This window comes from Drosophila pseudoobscura, chromosome 2, assembly GCF_009870125.1.
Source record: "Drosophila pseudoobscura strain MV-25-SWS-2005 chromosome 2, UCI_Dpse_MV25, whole genome shotgun sequence".
Taxonomy (NCBI): Eukaryota; Metazoa; Arthropoda; class Insecta; order Diptera; family Drosophilidae; genus Drosophila; species Drosophila pseudoobscura.
The window spans coordinates 5,477,534-5,494,089 of record NC_046679.1 but is presented as its reverse complement, the minus strand read 5'-3'; the positions used below and the strand labels follow the sequence as shown (position 1 = coordinate 5,494,089).

At 49.9% G+C, this 16,556-nt stretch overlaps 1 protein-coding gene across 1 annotated transcript in view; it reads left to right on the top strand.

Annotated features, from left to right (window-relative positions):
- Glut4EF (Glucose transporter 4 enhancer factor) overlaps positions 1–16,556 on the top strand; it is a 117,051-nt gene that overhangs the window by 84,077 nt on the left and 16,418 nt on the right. The window contains 2 exon segments of the mRNA XM_033376603.1: positions 4,693–4,731; positions 14,964–15,038. Of these exon segments, the coding sequence (XP_033232494.1) occupies positions 4,693–4,731; positions 14,964–15,038 (114 nt within the window).

Below are 16,556 nucleotides of genomic sequence, written 5' to 3'. Positions count from 1 at the left end.
AACGGATACGGATACGGATACGGAAATAAAGCGCCCAAAGAGGGGCAGCGCCAAAGAGAAGAGAGTAATGGAGGGAGAGAGGGGAGTAGGGGAGGGATAGAGGGAAACGGATCTGGTTTGCTGACACAGCACAAAGGACTCTCTCGCATCTCTAAAAGGGACTTGCTGACATTTTCCAACCCGCTTTTTCCTGTTCTGTTGCCGGTTTTTTGTTGCTGTCATTTGATAGACGTAGTTTATTCCTTTATAGACAGTTTTGTATCCCCCCCTCCCCACTCAATCCTCTATCCCCACCGCAGGTCACACAAGTCGAAAAGTCAAAGCCGAATCCTAGGCACTCAAAGCATTTTTATTTCCCCTTTTTCCCCCCATTTGTTTTTTCCCATCGTTTTTTTCTGCCCTTTTTCTGGGCGTTGCCATGGAAAAGCGTTTTGTCAAAGCGACAGGTGAGAGTGGGCCGCATTTACGCTCTGGGATGCTTAAATATTTAAACAGCGAGTGGCCAGATGCTGGGCAGAGAGGTGTTGGCCAAAAGGGGGGTGTGGTAGGGGGCCAAAGGTAAAAATAAACGATGCCCTGGTTAATGGAAGGGAATCAGCCAAGCAAGGCCTGAAAATACCAGCAGGCGGGGCAGCAGTAGGCGTGGCAGAAGCCAAATGGCCCGAAAAGGCTTGCCCGGAACTCGGAGCCCGGAGCCCGTTAAAGTGCTGGCCAAGACGATGTCTTAAGTGGCTGGAACGAAACGCCGATGGACGGCCGATTTTGCAGCCGAAATCACTTTTGACAGCTGCAAGCTTCCGATGATGCTGCCACCGATTGTTGCACTTCAACTTGGCCACTAATGAGGCGTGACATTGATGATGACTCGGGCACGCTGGGCCCCCAATCGCCGGATCATTTGTAATGTGTCATGATTATGCAATATTCGTGCAACAATTACGGCCAGGCATTTGCATAAAAGCGGACGCCCGTCAGGCCCCAGTTTGAGTGGCAATTTTCCACTCAACTCGGCCCGGTCCACCCCGATCCGGCTCCAATGGAAAAGCGGGCCAAAACCGAGCGGCAAACAGCGAACGGGTTGGCAAGAGACAAACAGGAAGCCGAGAACTGCAGGCGGGCTGCTGCCTGCCGTCTGCCGCCCGCTTGGATTCATTCGATCTTTGGATCTGCGCATGCGCCGCGGCGAATGACAGCTCGGCCTGGACAGGGGACAGGGGACAGGGGACAGTGGACATTGTAGAGACACTGCGAACCGGCCGGCTGCCGGCTGCAGTGACAGCTGTTGATTGATGAATCCTACAGCCTGCCCCCGGGCCAGCCCCACGGGGGCACACAGTCCCACAGACCCAGACGAAGCCTGTCGTCCAGTTGACGTCTCTGCAGCTAGCGGCGATCTTTAAGCTATCGAACTCTCCTTAGCTCTCGCAGCTCTCGCAGCTCTCTCTTTCTCTTGGTATCGCGAAGATGTGGCAAAAGATTGATGATGACGCAAGCCCCCGTGGCCGCTCTTCGCTCCGTTTTATGGCCGCGCTTGTGCAATAAACACTTCTAATTGTAATTAATGAGGCGATTGTTTAGTTTTTATGTGTTGATTTTTTTCTGATTTACCGCCCCACAGTGCAGCACAGTGCAGCACAGTGCAACACAGTGTCCCTACTTGCCACAACTGTGTGCTCGAGTCCGCCAGTGGTCCAGCATAAATGGAGCATTGAACCTTGAGCGATAATCAGCACTTGGACACTTGAAAAAGGGCTGCCATCCAACAGGAGCTCTCCATCTCCCTGTCTCCCTGTCCCTCCCTCTCTGCCTAGATTAATTCGTTCAAGCCGTAAACTGGCCAACTACGAGAGTGTACTCGTATCTGGAATTGATTCCATGCAGGAGGCCACAAGACAAAGCCCCAAAGACAACGAAACTGAAAAGAAAAGCAAAGAAAACGGAGAGAAGAAGACAGCCCAGGACTGCTGCCAGTGCCCTGGCCTCTTGGCCACGTTCATATTCCTACGATTCTGGCTGCTGCCTGGTTTCTGTGCATTGAACTTGATTGCCATTGCCATTTTCCCCTCTGCTGCGTTTTTGTGGCCCTTACTGGCTGCCCGGCTGTCCTCTTCCGTCCTCTGTATTCCATCCTCGTCTCTCGTCTTCTGGCCAACTATCGACGCGGATTTATCTTAAATGCTGCGTTTAGTTTTCTGTTTTTCCAAGCGGTTTCTCTCTCTCTGCCTGGCCTTTTTAGCTTCGTGTTTTCGTATATTGGCAAACACTTTTCGGTCTGCTCAAATTAATGGCTCCGGGGTGCGCCTAATGATCCCCGGCACCGGCACACAAACTACAGAAAGTTCACTCCAATGAAAATGTCAGCCGGAGCCTTTTTTTATTTGCTCTAGCCATGCCATGCCACATGCCCCAGAGAGACAGAGCCAGAGACACGACAAAGTGGTGGAAAACTACGAAATATGTTTAACAAAAAATCAAAATAATTGCATTGCTGACGCGTCACGGCAGGGGGGCGGGGGGAGGGGGCGGAGGGTCGTACATATGTCCCATATGGGGGCGTGTCCAGGTGTTTGTTGACAGGGCGCTTTGCATGAGCAGCACTCATAAATCAGGGTGCCAAGAGGGCCCAGGGGTCAAGCGGTGCAGCATGTTGCAACAAAATCCGCTGATAGCCCATATGGGGCAGCCACTTTCAAAAGATCTCTCTCTGGGGCTGAGGCACTTTCCCCCACGAATGGATGCTGCTCTCGTCTGCGACTCTTTTGTCAACATTAACATACGTAAGTGTCAGCTGCATGTTGCTACTGTGACTGCAGCTTCAACAGGGGCAACATCTCGCTGGATCGGCGATCGCATGCTGCCACACGGCCAATGCGACCGTGCCACAGAGGGGCCACAGAGACCAATTGATTTATCGTGACAATGAGTGCAGCTTCCGAGCTTCGCTATCGATGTGTAAATTTGAATTTCGTGGCTCATAAAGTGGACAATGGCAGCATTGAAAGACAAATGTGGCAGGACCCAGATTGTTGTCAGCAGCATGTTGCTGCTGCTGCTGCTGCTGCTGCTGCTGCTGCTGCTGCTGCTGCTGCCACTGCCACTGCTGTTACTGCAGCACTAAAAAGTGAATGCCCTCGCGGTGACGTCACTCGTGCAACTCCAGTTCCAGATCCAGTTTCTCGCCTCAGTGGCAATTATCGAGCCCAAAGAGAGGCAGAGAGAGGCAAAGAGAGAGAGAGCGGGAGAGAAAAGCGAACGATGAGCAAAATACAGAATCCCGAAGAAATATGAAAACCAAAACAAACTGCACGATATCAAAACAAAGCCAAATGATTGAGGGGGACTGCAGCGGAGGCGGGGGCACTGGTGGAGAGAAGAGGAAAATCGAGTGGAACGAACTCTGTTGCACTCTACAGTGCTGTGGCAGCGGCAACGGCAACTGTGGGAAAGAGGCAATGTGCCGGGTCGACGGGTGTTGAAGTGGAACGTAACGAATGAGCGGGCAACAGGCGAGGGCAACGGGGAGGAGGAGGGCGGAGGGAGAGAGCGGAGTGCTGTGGCAGTGGCAGAGAGGATGCCCAGTCTGTGGAATAGGGGGCCAGTGGTTGTGGCAGTGTCAGTGGCAGTGGCAGGAACGATGACTAAATGCAACAAGCTGCGACTTTGACTTGCATTTCGCTGCATTTCGTATGTGGTAGTAAACTAAAGTTGATGATCAACTTCAATGGCAAGTGGCAGCAGCAGCAGCAGCAACAGCTTGAGCATTATCTACTGTTGCAACAACAACAGCGCCCATTCGAGTGTATGTAGCACAAAGGCAGAGGCAGAGGCAGAGGCACACAGCAGCTGTGGCAAGAGGAGAGGCTTGGCTGGCTGGCTGGCTGGCTGGCTGTGCCGAGTGCCGCAGCACTCGCAAGTTGCACAAACATGTTGCTCACTGGCTCCGCGACATGATTCTGAGGCGCAGATATAAAACCGAAAAACAACAGCCACAGCCAGAGCCACAGCCACAGCTACATCCCAGATCCACATCCACATCCACAGCAGCAACGAACGACGACTCTTGGAAGAGGCACAAAACAACACCAGCTACGACGACGACGATTGGGGGATAGCCAGAACAAGAACAATGTTGGGCTAGGTTCCTCGCGGAACTCCACAAGCCCAACCCCTTGCCCCTTGCCCCTCCCCCTCCCCCTTGCCCCACCCCATCTCTGTACTGTGCTCCCTCTTGGAGATGCCGTTTGGCCGCTCGCCATCGTCGTTATTATCATCTGGTTTTGGTCTTGGGGTCTGGACAATTCCTACCTTCAATCGCATCCCCAACCCATCCCCAGAAACAACTATTGTCCATAGCCATTGCTGCTTACTGCAGTGGATGGGATGTTTGTTTGTTTTGTTTGTTTCGTTGCCTTTTGGTTAAGGCTCTCTTGTCATTGTAGTTGTTTTTGCTTTAATTTAGATGCATCTTGAGCAGTTTTTTTTGTTTTTTTTGTTTTTTTGTGCCTGCAAACATGGAAAATGCCAGAAAGGAAACTTTCATAAGATAAACAAAAGTTATATATGCATATATGTATGAGGAGTAGCGCGGAAGGGCTTAAAGGGTCCTCCGAATCTGCGAAAATGTACGAATACCATGTCAGAAAATTCCCCTAACTAATTGTGTGTTTCCCTTCTCCTTTCGTCTCGTTTCAGGTGAGTTTTCTGGCTGTTCAATCAGAGCTAAACGGCAGAGTAAGTCATACGTTTAAACCGCCCTCCCACCGCCCTCCCATCGCCCTCCCATCGCCCTCCCACCGCCCTTCCACCGCCCTTCTGCAATCAGAAATGTGCTGAGACGCCGCGCCCCTTTTTTTTGAATCACAATCGACAATGAGACAGGAAACAAGGAGCATAAAATTGTTCAACCAGCTGCTTTACTCACATTTGCCTACCCTTCCAGAGGGTATTAGGGTTTTCTTGGATCACAGCTATAACCAGATGTTTGTGTGCCTCGAAGAGTATCTCCATCGTCGGTTGTGCCTCTCTTGTTTTCGTGCTGCTGCAGTGGCAATCAACTCATTAGCTTGAGGTCCCCCTGGCCCCCCCGCCCAGCAAGAACAAAGGCGGCTTGGGCGAAACCGCGTTACGCATTTTTAATTGCCAACTTGGGCTGCCAGACAAAAGCCAACACACAACACTGCGGCGGCAATTAAAAAATTAAGCAACAAATTTTTTTGCATCAGCTGATGGGAGTGGAGCACTGAGGGAGGGGCAGGGGCAATGTCAACGAGTCGCAGAAGCATTTCCTGCCCAAACAGAGAGTGGAGTCCAACCAAAAGCCCCAGTCCATCTCTACGTCTTAGAAGCTCCACTGGGAGCAATGGGAGCAGCGTGGTGGCTGCCTCTCTGTAATTTATGCGCCTCTTCGACGCGCTTGCCAATTGCTGGGGCTGCTTCTTCTGTTGTTCGGTTCGTTGTTGTTCCAAGAAGCATTCAGCCGGCATCCCCAACCCATCCGCTATACGTATGATACGTACGAGTATGCCATCCTCCATCCGTCGACCGTCAGCTTTGCGCCCCCGCGCCACATTGCAAAGATTTCTTTATTACTTGGGCACGTTCGTTCCCTTGGTTGTTGTTGCCGCTCGGGGTCGAGGCCGGTCATTAATATCCACGCATGGAGTTCACTTCAGTTCGGTGCGGTACGGTACGGTAGGGCACTCCCCTTAGCCACCACCACCCACTCGCAGCGATTCGTTCCAATCTGAATCAGCTGTATGCATAATATTTGTTGTTTGTTGATTCTGTCAGCGTGTTGAGGATCCGCTTCGTCACCTCATCGCTGGGGTCTTCATCGTCTTCATCGTCTTCATCGTCTCTGCTGCTGATTCTCTTGTTTCTTCTCCATCTTTAGCTTCATCATCCTCTGGGTCTCCGTCTCTGTCTCCGTCTCGGGCTCTTGTGAATCTTTTGCGCGATTCTTGTCCAGGTCAGTTCTGTTTGGCATGGGCGGGGGGAGGGGGGGATTGGGTTTGGGATTCTCTCCAAGATGTTGTTGTTGTTGTTGTTGCGGCTATACGTGAGTGGCTTTGCCAAGCAGAAATCTTTGTCTCTGCTCTGCTACGCTTCTGTCGCCATTTCCACAGAGCACGACTTATCAACATTGTTGTTGTTCTTTTCTGTTCTGCAATCACGAATGCAGGCCTGATAATGATTATCATTATGATGATGATGTGCCTGTGGCCTAGATGTTGATAATGATGTTTGTTTGCTGCCAAAACTGCCACAGAATGGATCAAATATGAGTGTTTCCACTGCAGTTAGAGGCCTTCAGTTCTTAGTCATCCTATTGATGCCTTCTATAAGTCGTACTCGTATACTCCCAGTCTCTCTCTCTCTCTCTCTTCAGCTCCGCCCAACTCTTGCATTCTGCCAGCCCTTGTCCAGGGCTCTTCCTAGTTGCAATCCTGAGGTCTCTGTCTTTCGGTCAGGTGGCCTATTCCGGTGTCTTATAGAAGTTGTTTGGCTGCTCTTCGCCCTACCATCCTTTAGCGTCCTCTCCTCCTCCTCCTCCTCCTTTTTCTTCTTCTTCTGCTGCTTCGTTGTTATTGTGGCTGTCGTTTTTTGACCGGCCGGCCGGCATTATATCTCATTACAGAGATCAGCATAAATAAGCAGTGAGCACGCCGCAACAACAACAACAATCCGAGGAGGAGGCAAGAACGGGCCATGCAGCGATTAAGCGATACTTTCAGCCATGTTCATGTATTCCCCAAAGAGCACAGAGAATGGGAGACACAAACAGAAAGAGAGAGAGAGAGAGAGGCAGAGGGATATATACTCGTAGTACTCGTGGCTGGAGAAAGGGCACTCGTACTCCCGACGAGGCAATTGAACTCGATTGCAGCGCGTGAAGGTGGACATGACGGACCCCGTTCTCTGTCTCTGTCGCTGTCTCTGTCGCTGTCTCTGTCCACTAACCATTCCCCCTAACCATGTGATCTACCCATTGCCATTCCCTCATTCCCCCCATTCCCCCCTTTGCCCACCATTCCCGATGCTGATCTTCTGGGCAAAATAGAATTTGTTATTGTTGCATTTGCTGTTGCCGTTCGTCGTTGAGGCAGGGCAGTGCCTTGACCACATGCGTCATCATCATCATGTTGCCGGTGTGTAGAAACATGATCATTACACACACACACACACACGATGAGAGAGAGCATGAGTGTGGATACTGATTCCCCACTGGACATGGAGCCGGCTGCTGATTCAGCCTCCACCTCCTCCACCTCCTCCTCCTCCTCCTCCACCTCCTCCTTCTCTGGATGCGCCTCGTTCAGGCGTTTTTAATGATGCGTCAGAATATTGTTTACGCATCATTTTACATGTCGGCAAATGGGAATGGGTTGTGGAGTGGAGTGGAGTGGAGTGGCATGGAGGCACGAGGAGTATCATAGATGCTCTCGCCTTCTGGGCACATGCTGAATAGATGGGATGCAGCAGCGGCAGCGGCAGCGGCAGCTCGAGCTCTGCTATAAAATTATGAAACCCATCTCGAAGACGAGGCTCTCTGCCGAATTCCATCGTGATGTGTGCATTAAAGCACGAATTAGCCCCCGGCCCTGGCAACAAAGTCTGTGTATGTCTTAACCCAACGCTGGACGAGCTGTGGTTGGGGCGTCCTTATTAGCCAGGAGAGACCTTCTGGTCGAGGTGACTCTCCCCTGGAATACTTGAAAGAAATTTCAATAAACCTGAAATTGGGCAATGGGGAAATGTTTTAATCTTTCCATCTCTTCTTTTTTTTTTTGCCCTCCTCCCTCTCGACCCCCGCTGTCCGTAGCATTGTCCATATTTTGCCTCCATAATAAAGCGCCTTAAATGTAGGTCCTCTCTGCCAGCCGCTGTCGACCAAAAACTTTTGAATTTATGATTGAACAGCAGCCATACGGCCGAACGACTGCCCCCATTGAAGGATCCACGCTGTGCGGCACAAAGAAATTCCAATATCGTTTTTATGCCTACGGTTTTCCAGGGGGGGAAGGGGGACCAAAGGGACAGGGGACAGTGTGTGCACACGGAAAAGTGTTGCCATGGCGCCCGGCCCCCAAACAATGTGCAACAGCAGCAGCAGCAAGAAGAAGCCTCTGCTGTTGCATTTATGCTTAAGCTTCTGTTTATGCCACTGCCACAACTTGTGCCTCTTCTTCTACTAGTTGTTGTTGTTGCTCCTTCTGTTCCTGCTGTTGTTGTTGTTGTAATGGTTGCTTTGGAAATTAAGCGAAAAACTTGTCAAAGCCATGTCCTGGTGCCGCCATCCTGCCTCATGCCATCGCCCACACCTGGTCCAAGGCAAAGTCAAGTGCAGGGAGGGGACCCTATGGCTCCCCTCCCCTACTCCCCTGGCCACGGCTGACATGCAATCCGAGGCACTGCAAGTGGAGGAGAGCTGCCTGCCGATTCTTGGCCTGGATGGGTTCAATGACATACAGGATAAGCAACACAGCAACACAGCAACACAGCAACGCTGCAACACTGCCTCACTGCCACTGCCACATCAGGCAAGCCAGCCTAAGTACAACAACAACCGGCATAAACTTTAGCTGTGGCAAGAGCGCACACACACACACACACACACACACAAAACGTAAACGTTGCAAAAAGGCGGCAAGCAAAAGCGAACCCGAAAACAAAGCCATGGCTAAAACGTCCAGAAGCAGGAGTAGTAGACCAGGAAGGAGAGGAGCAGCTTGGGGCACAGGCAGGCATAGGGAGCCGAGGCAGCGGCACGTACAACTCCCTGCTGCCGCTGCCGTTGCACTTGAGGTTAAAGGCAGTGGAGCAGCCTGCCCCAAAGCCAAACCGAACCGAACAGAACCGAACCCGAACTGAGGGGAAACCTGTGTACAAATACTCGACATGCACGACCATGCCCCCGCCCCATTTGGCACTCCACTGTGTATCCTGTTTGCCTAGGCCCCCTACCTATCCCTACCTATCCCTCCTACCCCTGCCTATCCCTGCCCATCCAGTGCATATGTTCGAGTTGAATGGATTCTTTGCCGGCTCCCTTGCCCTTGCCCTGGACATGGAGCTGGAAGCCCTAGCAGACGCTTTTCTTTTGCATTTTTCGGAGAGAATGGCACCAGGTTGCGTGGCAGGACGCCCGGCAGGACCCCTGCCGTTTACTTTGCCGGTTATTAAAAATTCCTCTCCACATTCGGGGCCCCCAATATGAATTGAATTCAATAAAATATGAGCCCGGGCCGCCAGCAGATCAAATTTGTATACCAAAAAAAAAATCGGAGATGAAAATCTTCAAAGCATACAACCGGGCGCTATCATTTCGATTTCCATTTCGATTTCCATTTCGAATGAGATGTGATGTGATGAGACGGGAAGGAAGGTTTGTGTTTTCCGAGTATTGTTGACTGAAGAAGCCTCCGGCTAAAGAGTCGATCAAAGGTCGATGCAGTCCCCGTAATCAGGGGATATTGTTGCCATAAATAGACCGTGGCCATTACCGATGCAATATTAAATAATATATTGAGCCCTGGCCATTAGCTTAGATCGGGGCTGGAGCCGGGGCTGGAGCCGGAGCCGGGGCCGTAGCTGCATTTTCATAACAAAACAATTTGCAAGAGCCATGGCGGAGGCAACAGCATAAAACCGGAAATCCTTTCCAACTCGCATATGGCACGCAAAACGAAGGCAACTTTTCCAGTGTTTGTTTCTGTCGTTGTTGTTGTTGTTGTTGTTTCTGTTGTTGTTGTTGGTGGGTTAGGTGCCTCGGGCGGGATTGTTGTTGTTGCTGTTGTTATTGCCTTGCCAGCGCCGCGGAAAATTGCCGCTTTTAATATTACCTTTTATTTGCAATTTCTGTTGCTTTTTTTTTGTTGTTGTGTTGTGTTGTTGTTTTTTGTAGCTGGGAGGAGAGCCTTTTGTAATAATGCAGTGCGCATGTAATAGGAGCCAGGTGCCAGAGTGCCGAGTCGCCTCCATGCATTTATATATTCGTATATTCCCCATTGCCAGCAATCATTTTCGAACCCCCCCTCCCCCCACCCAACCCACTGCCGCCTCCACCTGCCGTTCGTTCAACGTTCAACGTTCACCGTTCAAGCGTCGTTGTCATCTGCCACAATTTGTACGCTGTTATTAACTGACATGCTTGGATAGAGTATACTTTTTACATACACCATATACCATATTCTGTTTCGGTTTCTGTTTCTGTTTTTTTTTTTTCATTTCATTTCATTATTAATGGCATGATATGAGGCAATATATACATATATTTATTTTACAGCGTTTGTCAATTGTCCCGAGAAGAGCGGCAATGCAATCGTTGTACTCTGTATTTGCTTTGCTGCATCGATTCATTTTAATAACATATCAGCCGTCGTCCCCCATGGGTGGGGTTGGTGCCGGGTGCACCCCACTTACGCTGCAGGTGGGCTGCTGCTGCTGCTGCTGCTGCTGCTCCTCCCCAGATTGCAATTGGAAGTTCTCCTCTAATCAGTCGTTGCCCCCGAAAAACAAGTGCGACGATAGGATGGGCGGCCAGCGATAGATAGAGTAGAGTGTCGGTGTTATCTGATATTGACCTTCCGTTTTTCGAAAAACTGCGTTTCTGGCTGGCGTTTCCTTTGTTAGACACTCGAAAATTGCGACTCATCAGGCAGTAGGAAAAGTCAGGGAAAAGTAAGAGTCATTAAACCATTGACATTGACACATATGGCACACGAAATGCGAGTTTTTATGGCTTACAAAAAGACAAAACAAACAAACAAAGAAAGAAAATTATCGCATTTGAAGCCTGCACTTCCTGCACCCATGACCAGATTGGGGGGGTATTGTAAAAAATGGTAAGAACCTTGGCAGCAGACTTCTTGGCAGCAACAGCAGCAGCAGCAGAGTTGGGTAAACAGTTGAAATAGTTGTGTTTGCTTTTCATTTTATGATGCAAATCGTTCGGATAGTTCGGGCAGTACTATCTTATCTGCGTGGCCAGGCCATAAAATAGATGTTTTTATACTCGTATATGCACTTTCGACGGGCAGCAAAACGGCGACAGCCACAGTGGAGAATTCCCCTCATAGCCGGACAGATACATGACTGAATGTTTATATTTATACCCTCCTGTTGTTGTTGTTGTTGTTGTTGTGGGATGGGAAAAGCGGGGGGTTGGGCGAGTTCATTGTCATCAAGGTCGCTTGGACACACACACTTTTGTCGAGTGTCGACTGTCGAGTGTGTCGAGTGTGTGAATGTCGGCTACTTAGACTGGCTGCTGCCGATATCGAGGGTCGGAGGGTCGGAGGTTCGGGGGCTTAGGAGGCGCGTCGCCGCCTGCTCCCAGACGGAGCTATTGATAAGCCGCAGCTAAAAATCCATACGGCCAGACTGCCAGCAAAAACCGCAACAAGTTTTCCCGTTGTGTGGTGGAGTGGCGGGAGGGGGGGTCATTGCCCTTGCAGTTTACACTAAATTAAGTGCATTAACATGCAAATTAAATTTAGTTTAATTAAATTATGTATAAACATTCGCCAGTCGCCAAACGAGTTGTTGTTGCTGCTGCTCGTGTCCGTTCCTGTCCGCAGAGTCAATGCACTTGACTAACTGACTGATTGACGGTCCAAGAAATTCAAATTGAAATGGAAACAAAACAAAGCAAAGCGAAAGCAAAGCAAAAACAAAAACAAGTATCGGCATAGGCGATTGATAAGTATATTCCGATTGTGCATCCGAGTTGCTCAGGTTGATCAGAGAAAGCATCCATCCACCCAACCACCAAAAGTACAGGGTATGAAAGCAATCTCGCTGTCTCTCTCTGGATTGACTCATCCTCCACCCCCCCTCCCCCCTGTTGCACTTCTGCCTGGTCTATCAATCACCACCCGCCTGTGCATGTGTTTGTGTGTGAGTGTGTGTAATCTGTGGGCAAAAGTTTCATTGACTCGCGCGTAGGCAAAAACAAAACGCTGCAATTAAAGTATAAAATGAGTCGCTGCGCTGCCGTTCGCCGGCGTAGAGCTTCGGAGAGCGGGCAGCGGCAGAGAGCTTCGGACAGCGGCAGAGAGCTTCGGACAACGGCAGAGAGGGCACAAAGCACAAAGGGAGGAGAGGAGAGAACTTCTCGACTCGGCCAGCGGTTTAAAGATTATTTACGAGTCGCTGCTTGTTAGTCACGTTTTTGGAGCAGACGTTGCCCAGAGTTCAGCACAGAGAAACATTGCTCAGACCGGCCGGCAGGCGGCAGAGCGGGGGAGAAATCAAATCAAATGACAAAAAACAACAACACGGAATATCAATTTGCAACGCAAATGGAATAGAATGGAATGGAATCGCATCGCATCGCATGGAATGGAATGGAATGTGTGTGCACTGGAAGAGAGTTTCCTCATTGAGGTCATTGGTTATCCGTTAGCCGTTCGAGCCGTTCAAACCCTTGGCTGAAAACGTCCTTCAATGTCTAGACGGTATTTGACAAAACGCAAAGCACAAACGCACACAGAGACACGCAAATAATGCGTGATTCTGTTGAAAATTCATCGGGGTTTATTCAACTCCTCAGTGGACGGAGAAAAGCCTAAGAAAGTTGCCTTCAAATTTACGGCCTTACGACGCCTCGGAGTTCGGGGGCAGGTTTCACTTTTAACGTTGGAGGGCGGGGTGCTTGGGGCACTCAGCAATTAAAGGCGACTAGAGATAGGAACAGTAGTTTACCACCAACATGAATTGTTTTGATGTTTAAACACTTTAACTTCCTTAAACAAAAACCATAAACCATCATCAGTGGGTAGGCGTTGGCCCAATCAAAATCCTTTGGCCTTTGGTTAATGGGCCACCGCCCAGGCCCCCGACCCATTCGGGGGCTTTTATGATTTCGGATTTAACTTTCTGCCGTCGCCATCGCCCCCTTAGTACCCCCGATGCGTGCCAATGACACAATAAAAGTTGCCACAGGCAACAGCAACGGCAAGCCGATGGCTAGGGGATCCCGAGATCCTTGAAATGAGGCGTTCGCACGCAGGAGAGACCCCGACGCGCCGAATCCCCGTGTCCACATCTAAATCCATAGACGGCAACGCACCTAGTCGTCTGCCTGCCACCGGGCCATAAAAAAAGCAGAGGAGGCGGCAACGCACTGCAAACAATCGAGAACAAAAACTTGCTCCACAAAAAACAACAGAAAAACAAAACGTGGCCACAGCAGACAGACTCCAGGCAGAAGCTGTTTTGTGGCCAATGCCAGGACACGACTAGACGACACCCTGCAGAGAGATTCGTAGCTGAACGAAGCTGTTGGCCAGCCTAATATCTCCTACATTTTCCTAGTGCTTTTTGGGCTGGAAAAGTGCGTGAGCCGGCCTCGTTCAATGACTCTCTGCTCTCGCTTTCTCGTCTCGGCCATGCTCTCCTCTGGCCCGCTCTTCTTGGCGTGTGTATCTCTTAATATTTTTGTTTCGTTTGGCCGCCGGGGGCCCAGCATGAGGTATGAGGTGGGAGAGTGAGTGCCAGCCAGCCAGCCAGCCAGCAATCCAAGCAGTTAGGCAGCCTCCTTGGCTCAGTGTCAATGGCATTCAAGCTGCGAGGCAACTCGACTCGACTCGAAACGAGGTTATTGGACCCGCCAACGCGCCAACGTGCCACCACCCATCGTCCTGTGCCGCCCCGCCTCGTTGTGTGCCATATTTTTAGCCTACTTTTGCGAGGCAGCCGTGGCAGCAGCAGCAGCGACTTCCAAGTATATTTAGAGGTCAATTATCTCAGCTGGGCCAATCCATCATCTGGCCATTGGCCAACGCCCGTGCGTATGCAATGCTTTCTTTGGGGGGGGAGGGCGGTGGGGAGAAAGCACCTGCCGCCCGTAATGATGAGTAATTTGGCTTCATTCGCAGCCAGGCCACGCTCATCTTTAATATCAATTAAGAGTGCGAGGCTGATCTTATCGCAAGCCTTTACTTTTTTTGGCCACATATAGTACTGAAGGGAGGAAGGAGCCGCGGGGAGGTGGCGGTGGGGAGGTGACTTTCAGGGTCATTCAACTTTTGATTAATGGCGGCGCATGCATGACAAATGGCCGCCGGTTGCTGCACTTGTAATTGTTTTTGCCATCGCCAGTCGCTCATTTAATTAACTAAATTTATCGCTGTGCAAATTCAGACTCCATTCGACTCGATTCCGGTACGGGAATGGGTACGGGAATGAGTACGGGACTCCTCCTTAGTCATGCATTCAATTTTTGCGATCAGCCCGTTAGCCTCGGCGCTCAATTAAAGTTCGCCTTTTCCCAGAAAGACGGCTTACAGAAAAACCTGGGGCCAGCAACAGCAACATGCAATCGCCAAGGCAACTGGCAGTAATTACTCGCAATTAACATGAGCAATTAAGGACGGTACGGGGATTCGTGAAATCATGTCAATGCCTCACATTTATTGTTAATCAACGGCCAGCGAACATGAAAATGGCAAAGGAAAATACCCCTCCGAAAAAAACACTAACAGAAACGAATGCGATATGAATCGGCAAGAAAGAAAATGCAGTGCATATTTATGGGGCCGTCGCTGTCGCCGCCGCAATTTGTGGACTCACGAAAGTCGGCTAACAATTTGACCCCGACATGGTAAACTTGGTAATGGGAGCACGAGGCCTCGCTCTATCTGTGCCTCTGCCTCCATGGATATCCTTGCCGCATGCCAACATGCTGCGTTCCATCGAACAACAACACAAAAATGAGGAAACTTCCACAGCCACAACAGCAAAATACCCGGAAAGTCGAACGAGACGGATGGAAATGATTGAGGGAGTGGAAAAAACCCCCAAGAGCTTGGAATACCTGCCACTTGTCGCAGTCGCGAGAGCTCAACGGGGAAATTACGCGGAAATGGATTTTCTACGAAAAAAGAAAAGCCCCTCAAAGATACAGATATGAATCGGCAAATATTTTAATTAATTCTGTTTATCTTTTCGCTCCTTTTCAGGTGAGTGCCATGAAGTCTCTTCTGCCGCATTATGCCTCAGCCGTACATTTGCCCACTGTCGCCAGAACTGTAACTGTAAGTTGACTTTGCAATCGTTTTTCAAATAGCCCCAAAATCCCAATCCCATAAGCAAAAAGCAAGAACAACTTTCGGTTCAATGGGCGTGACAGCCAAAAAATAAAAACGTAGAAAAAGCACCGTAAAAATTCATTGAACGGTTAACGAACGAACAGAGAGGCGAACCGACCCATTGAATAGAGCCAGAAAGGCAATTTAGGCGGCTTTTGTTCACATTGCGCATACGCCGCATACGCCGTCGCGCCTGTCGCAGCTGCAGGCGGCCCCAGACTCTCGCCGGACGCGGTCCAGACACACACAGGTTGCCGTTGCCGTGGCCGTTGCTGTCCCCGGTCATTACGAAAGTTATTCAGGCGAAATGTTTGCCCTGTTGGCCATTACATCAGCAGGCGAAAAAATGCGGAAATTCAGGCTAAAGGCGAGGAAAATTTATGAAAATTGCCAGGTGCCAGGGGCCGACTAGATCGCTAGCACCCCGAGCAACCAGCCGTCTCTCACACTCTGTATTTTATTTTTTTTTTATTCACTTTCGCTGTCAATTGTTCGGACTGGGGACAGCTGCTGGCCAATTTCGGGTTCCCTCTTTTTTTTTTGGCAGCAGGGAGCGATTTGCATTCAATTGATGTCCGTGTCCCGTGTCCATGTACATGTCAAATTGTCAATGCAAATGTTTCGTCATGCCAATTGGATAGATATCCATCTATCTGTCCAGATGTCTATCTATTTGAGCGTTGAATTTCAATTAAATGTGTTTGCAAGCGATGCCTATAAATTGCATTTGACCGATATCGGACGGCATTAAGGATAAGCAGCCAGAGATCAGGTTTCCTTCCTTTATTTTTCCAGACCCCCTAGGGGTGTTCTGGGTTGGAACTTGATGCTAGCCCCCCCTCGCTGTCCATCGGTCCGTAAACCAAATTATGACAACTCCAGTGGACTCTCCGGCGAGTCACGAACTCCTTGTTCCTCCTCGTTGCTCCTCGTTTCCATATCAAATTGCAATTGCTCAACATTCGAAAGCCACAAAAAACCCCCCCAAAAAGACGCGGCAACCGCAAGCAAATTGAATTAATTAAGAAATGTGTATTATATTACCAAAGACAACACCAGAGCGTGGGTGGGTGGCGCTTTCCGAGTGGGTGGTTGGATAAAGCAAAATTAATAATGAACCAGGAGGCAGCAGGCAGGAGGGAGAAAGGAGAAACGCTAAGCTCGGGTCACCGCCAAAGCCCCCCGCTAAGCTATGCGAAATTATGAAATTGATTTAAGCTGCCAAATTGCTTAAACAATATTTCTTTTCGTTTCGTATTTCTGCACAACCCCGCCCCTCCGCCGCCTGACCACCCGTTTACTGTTTAGTTGGAGGTTATTGTTCGAGTCAATAAGACTCAAGGGGCGGTACGAGAAGGGGGGAGGAGCTGGATGATACGAAGGAAAATTCTAATTAAAAATCTTCCGGCATTTGGCATTTTATCTAAACAGGAAGCGGGCAAAGAAGCCGCAGAGCAGACGAAG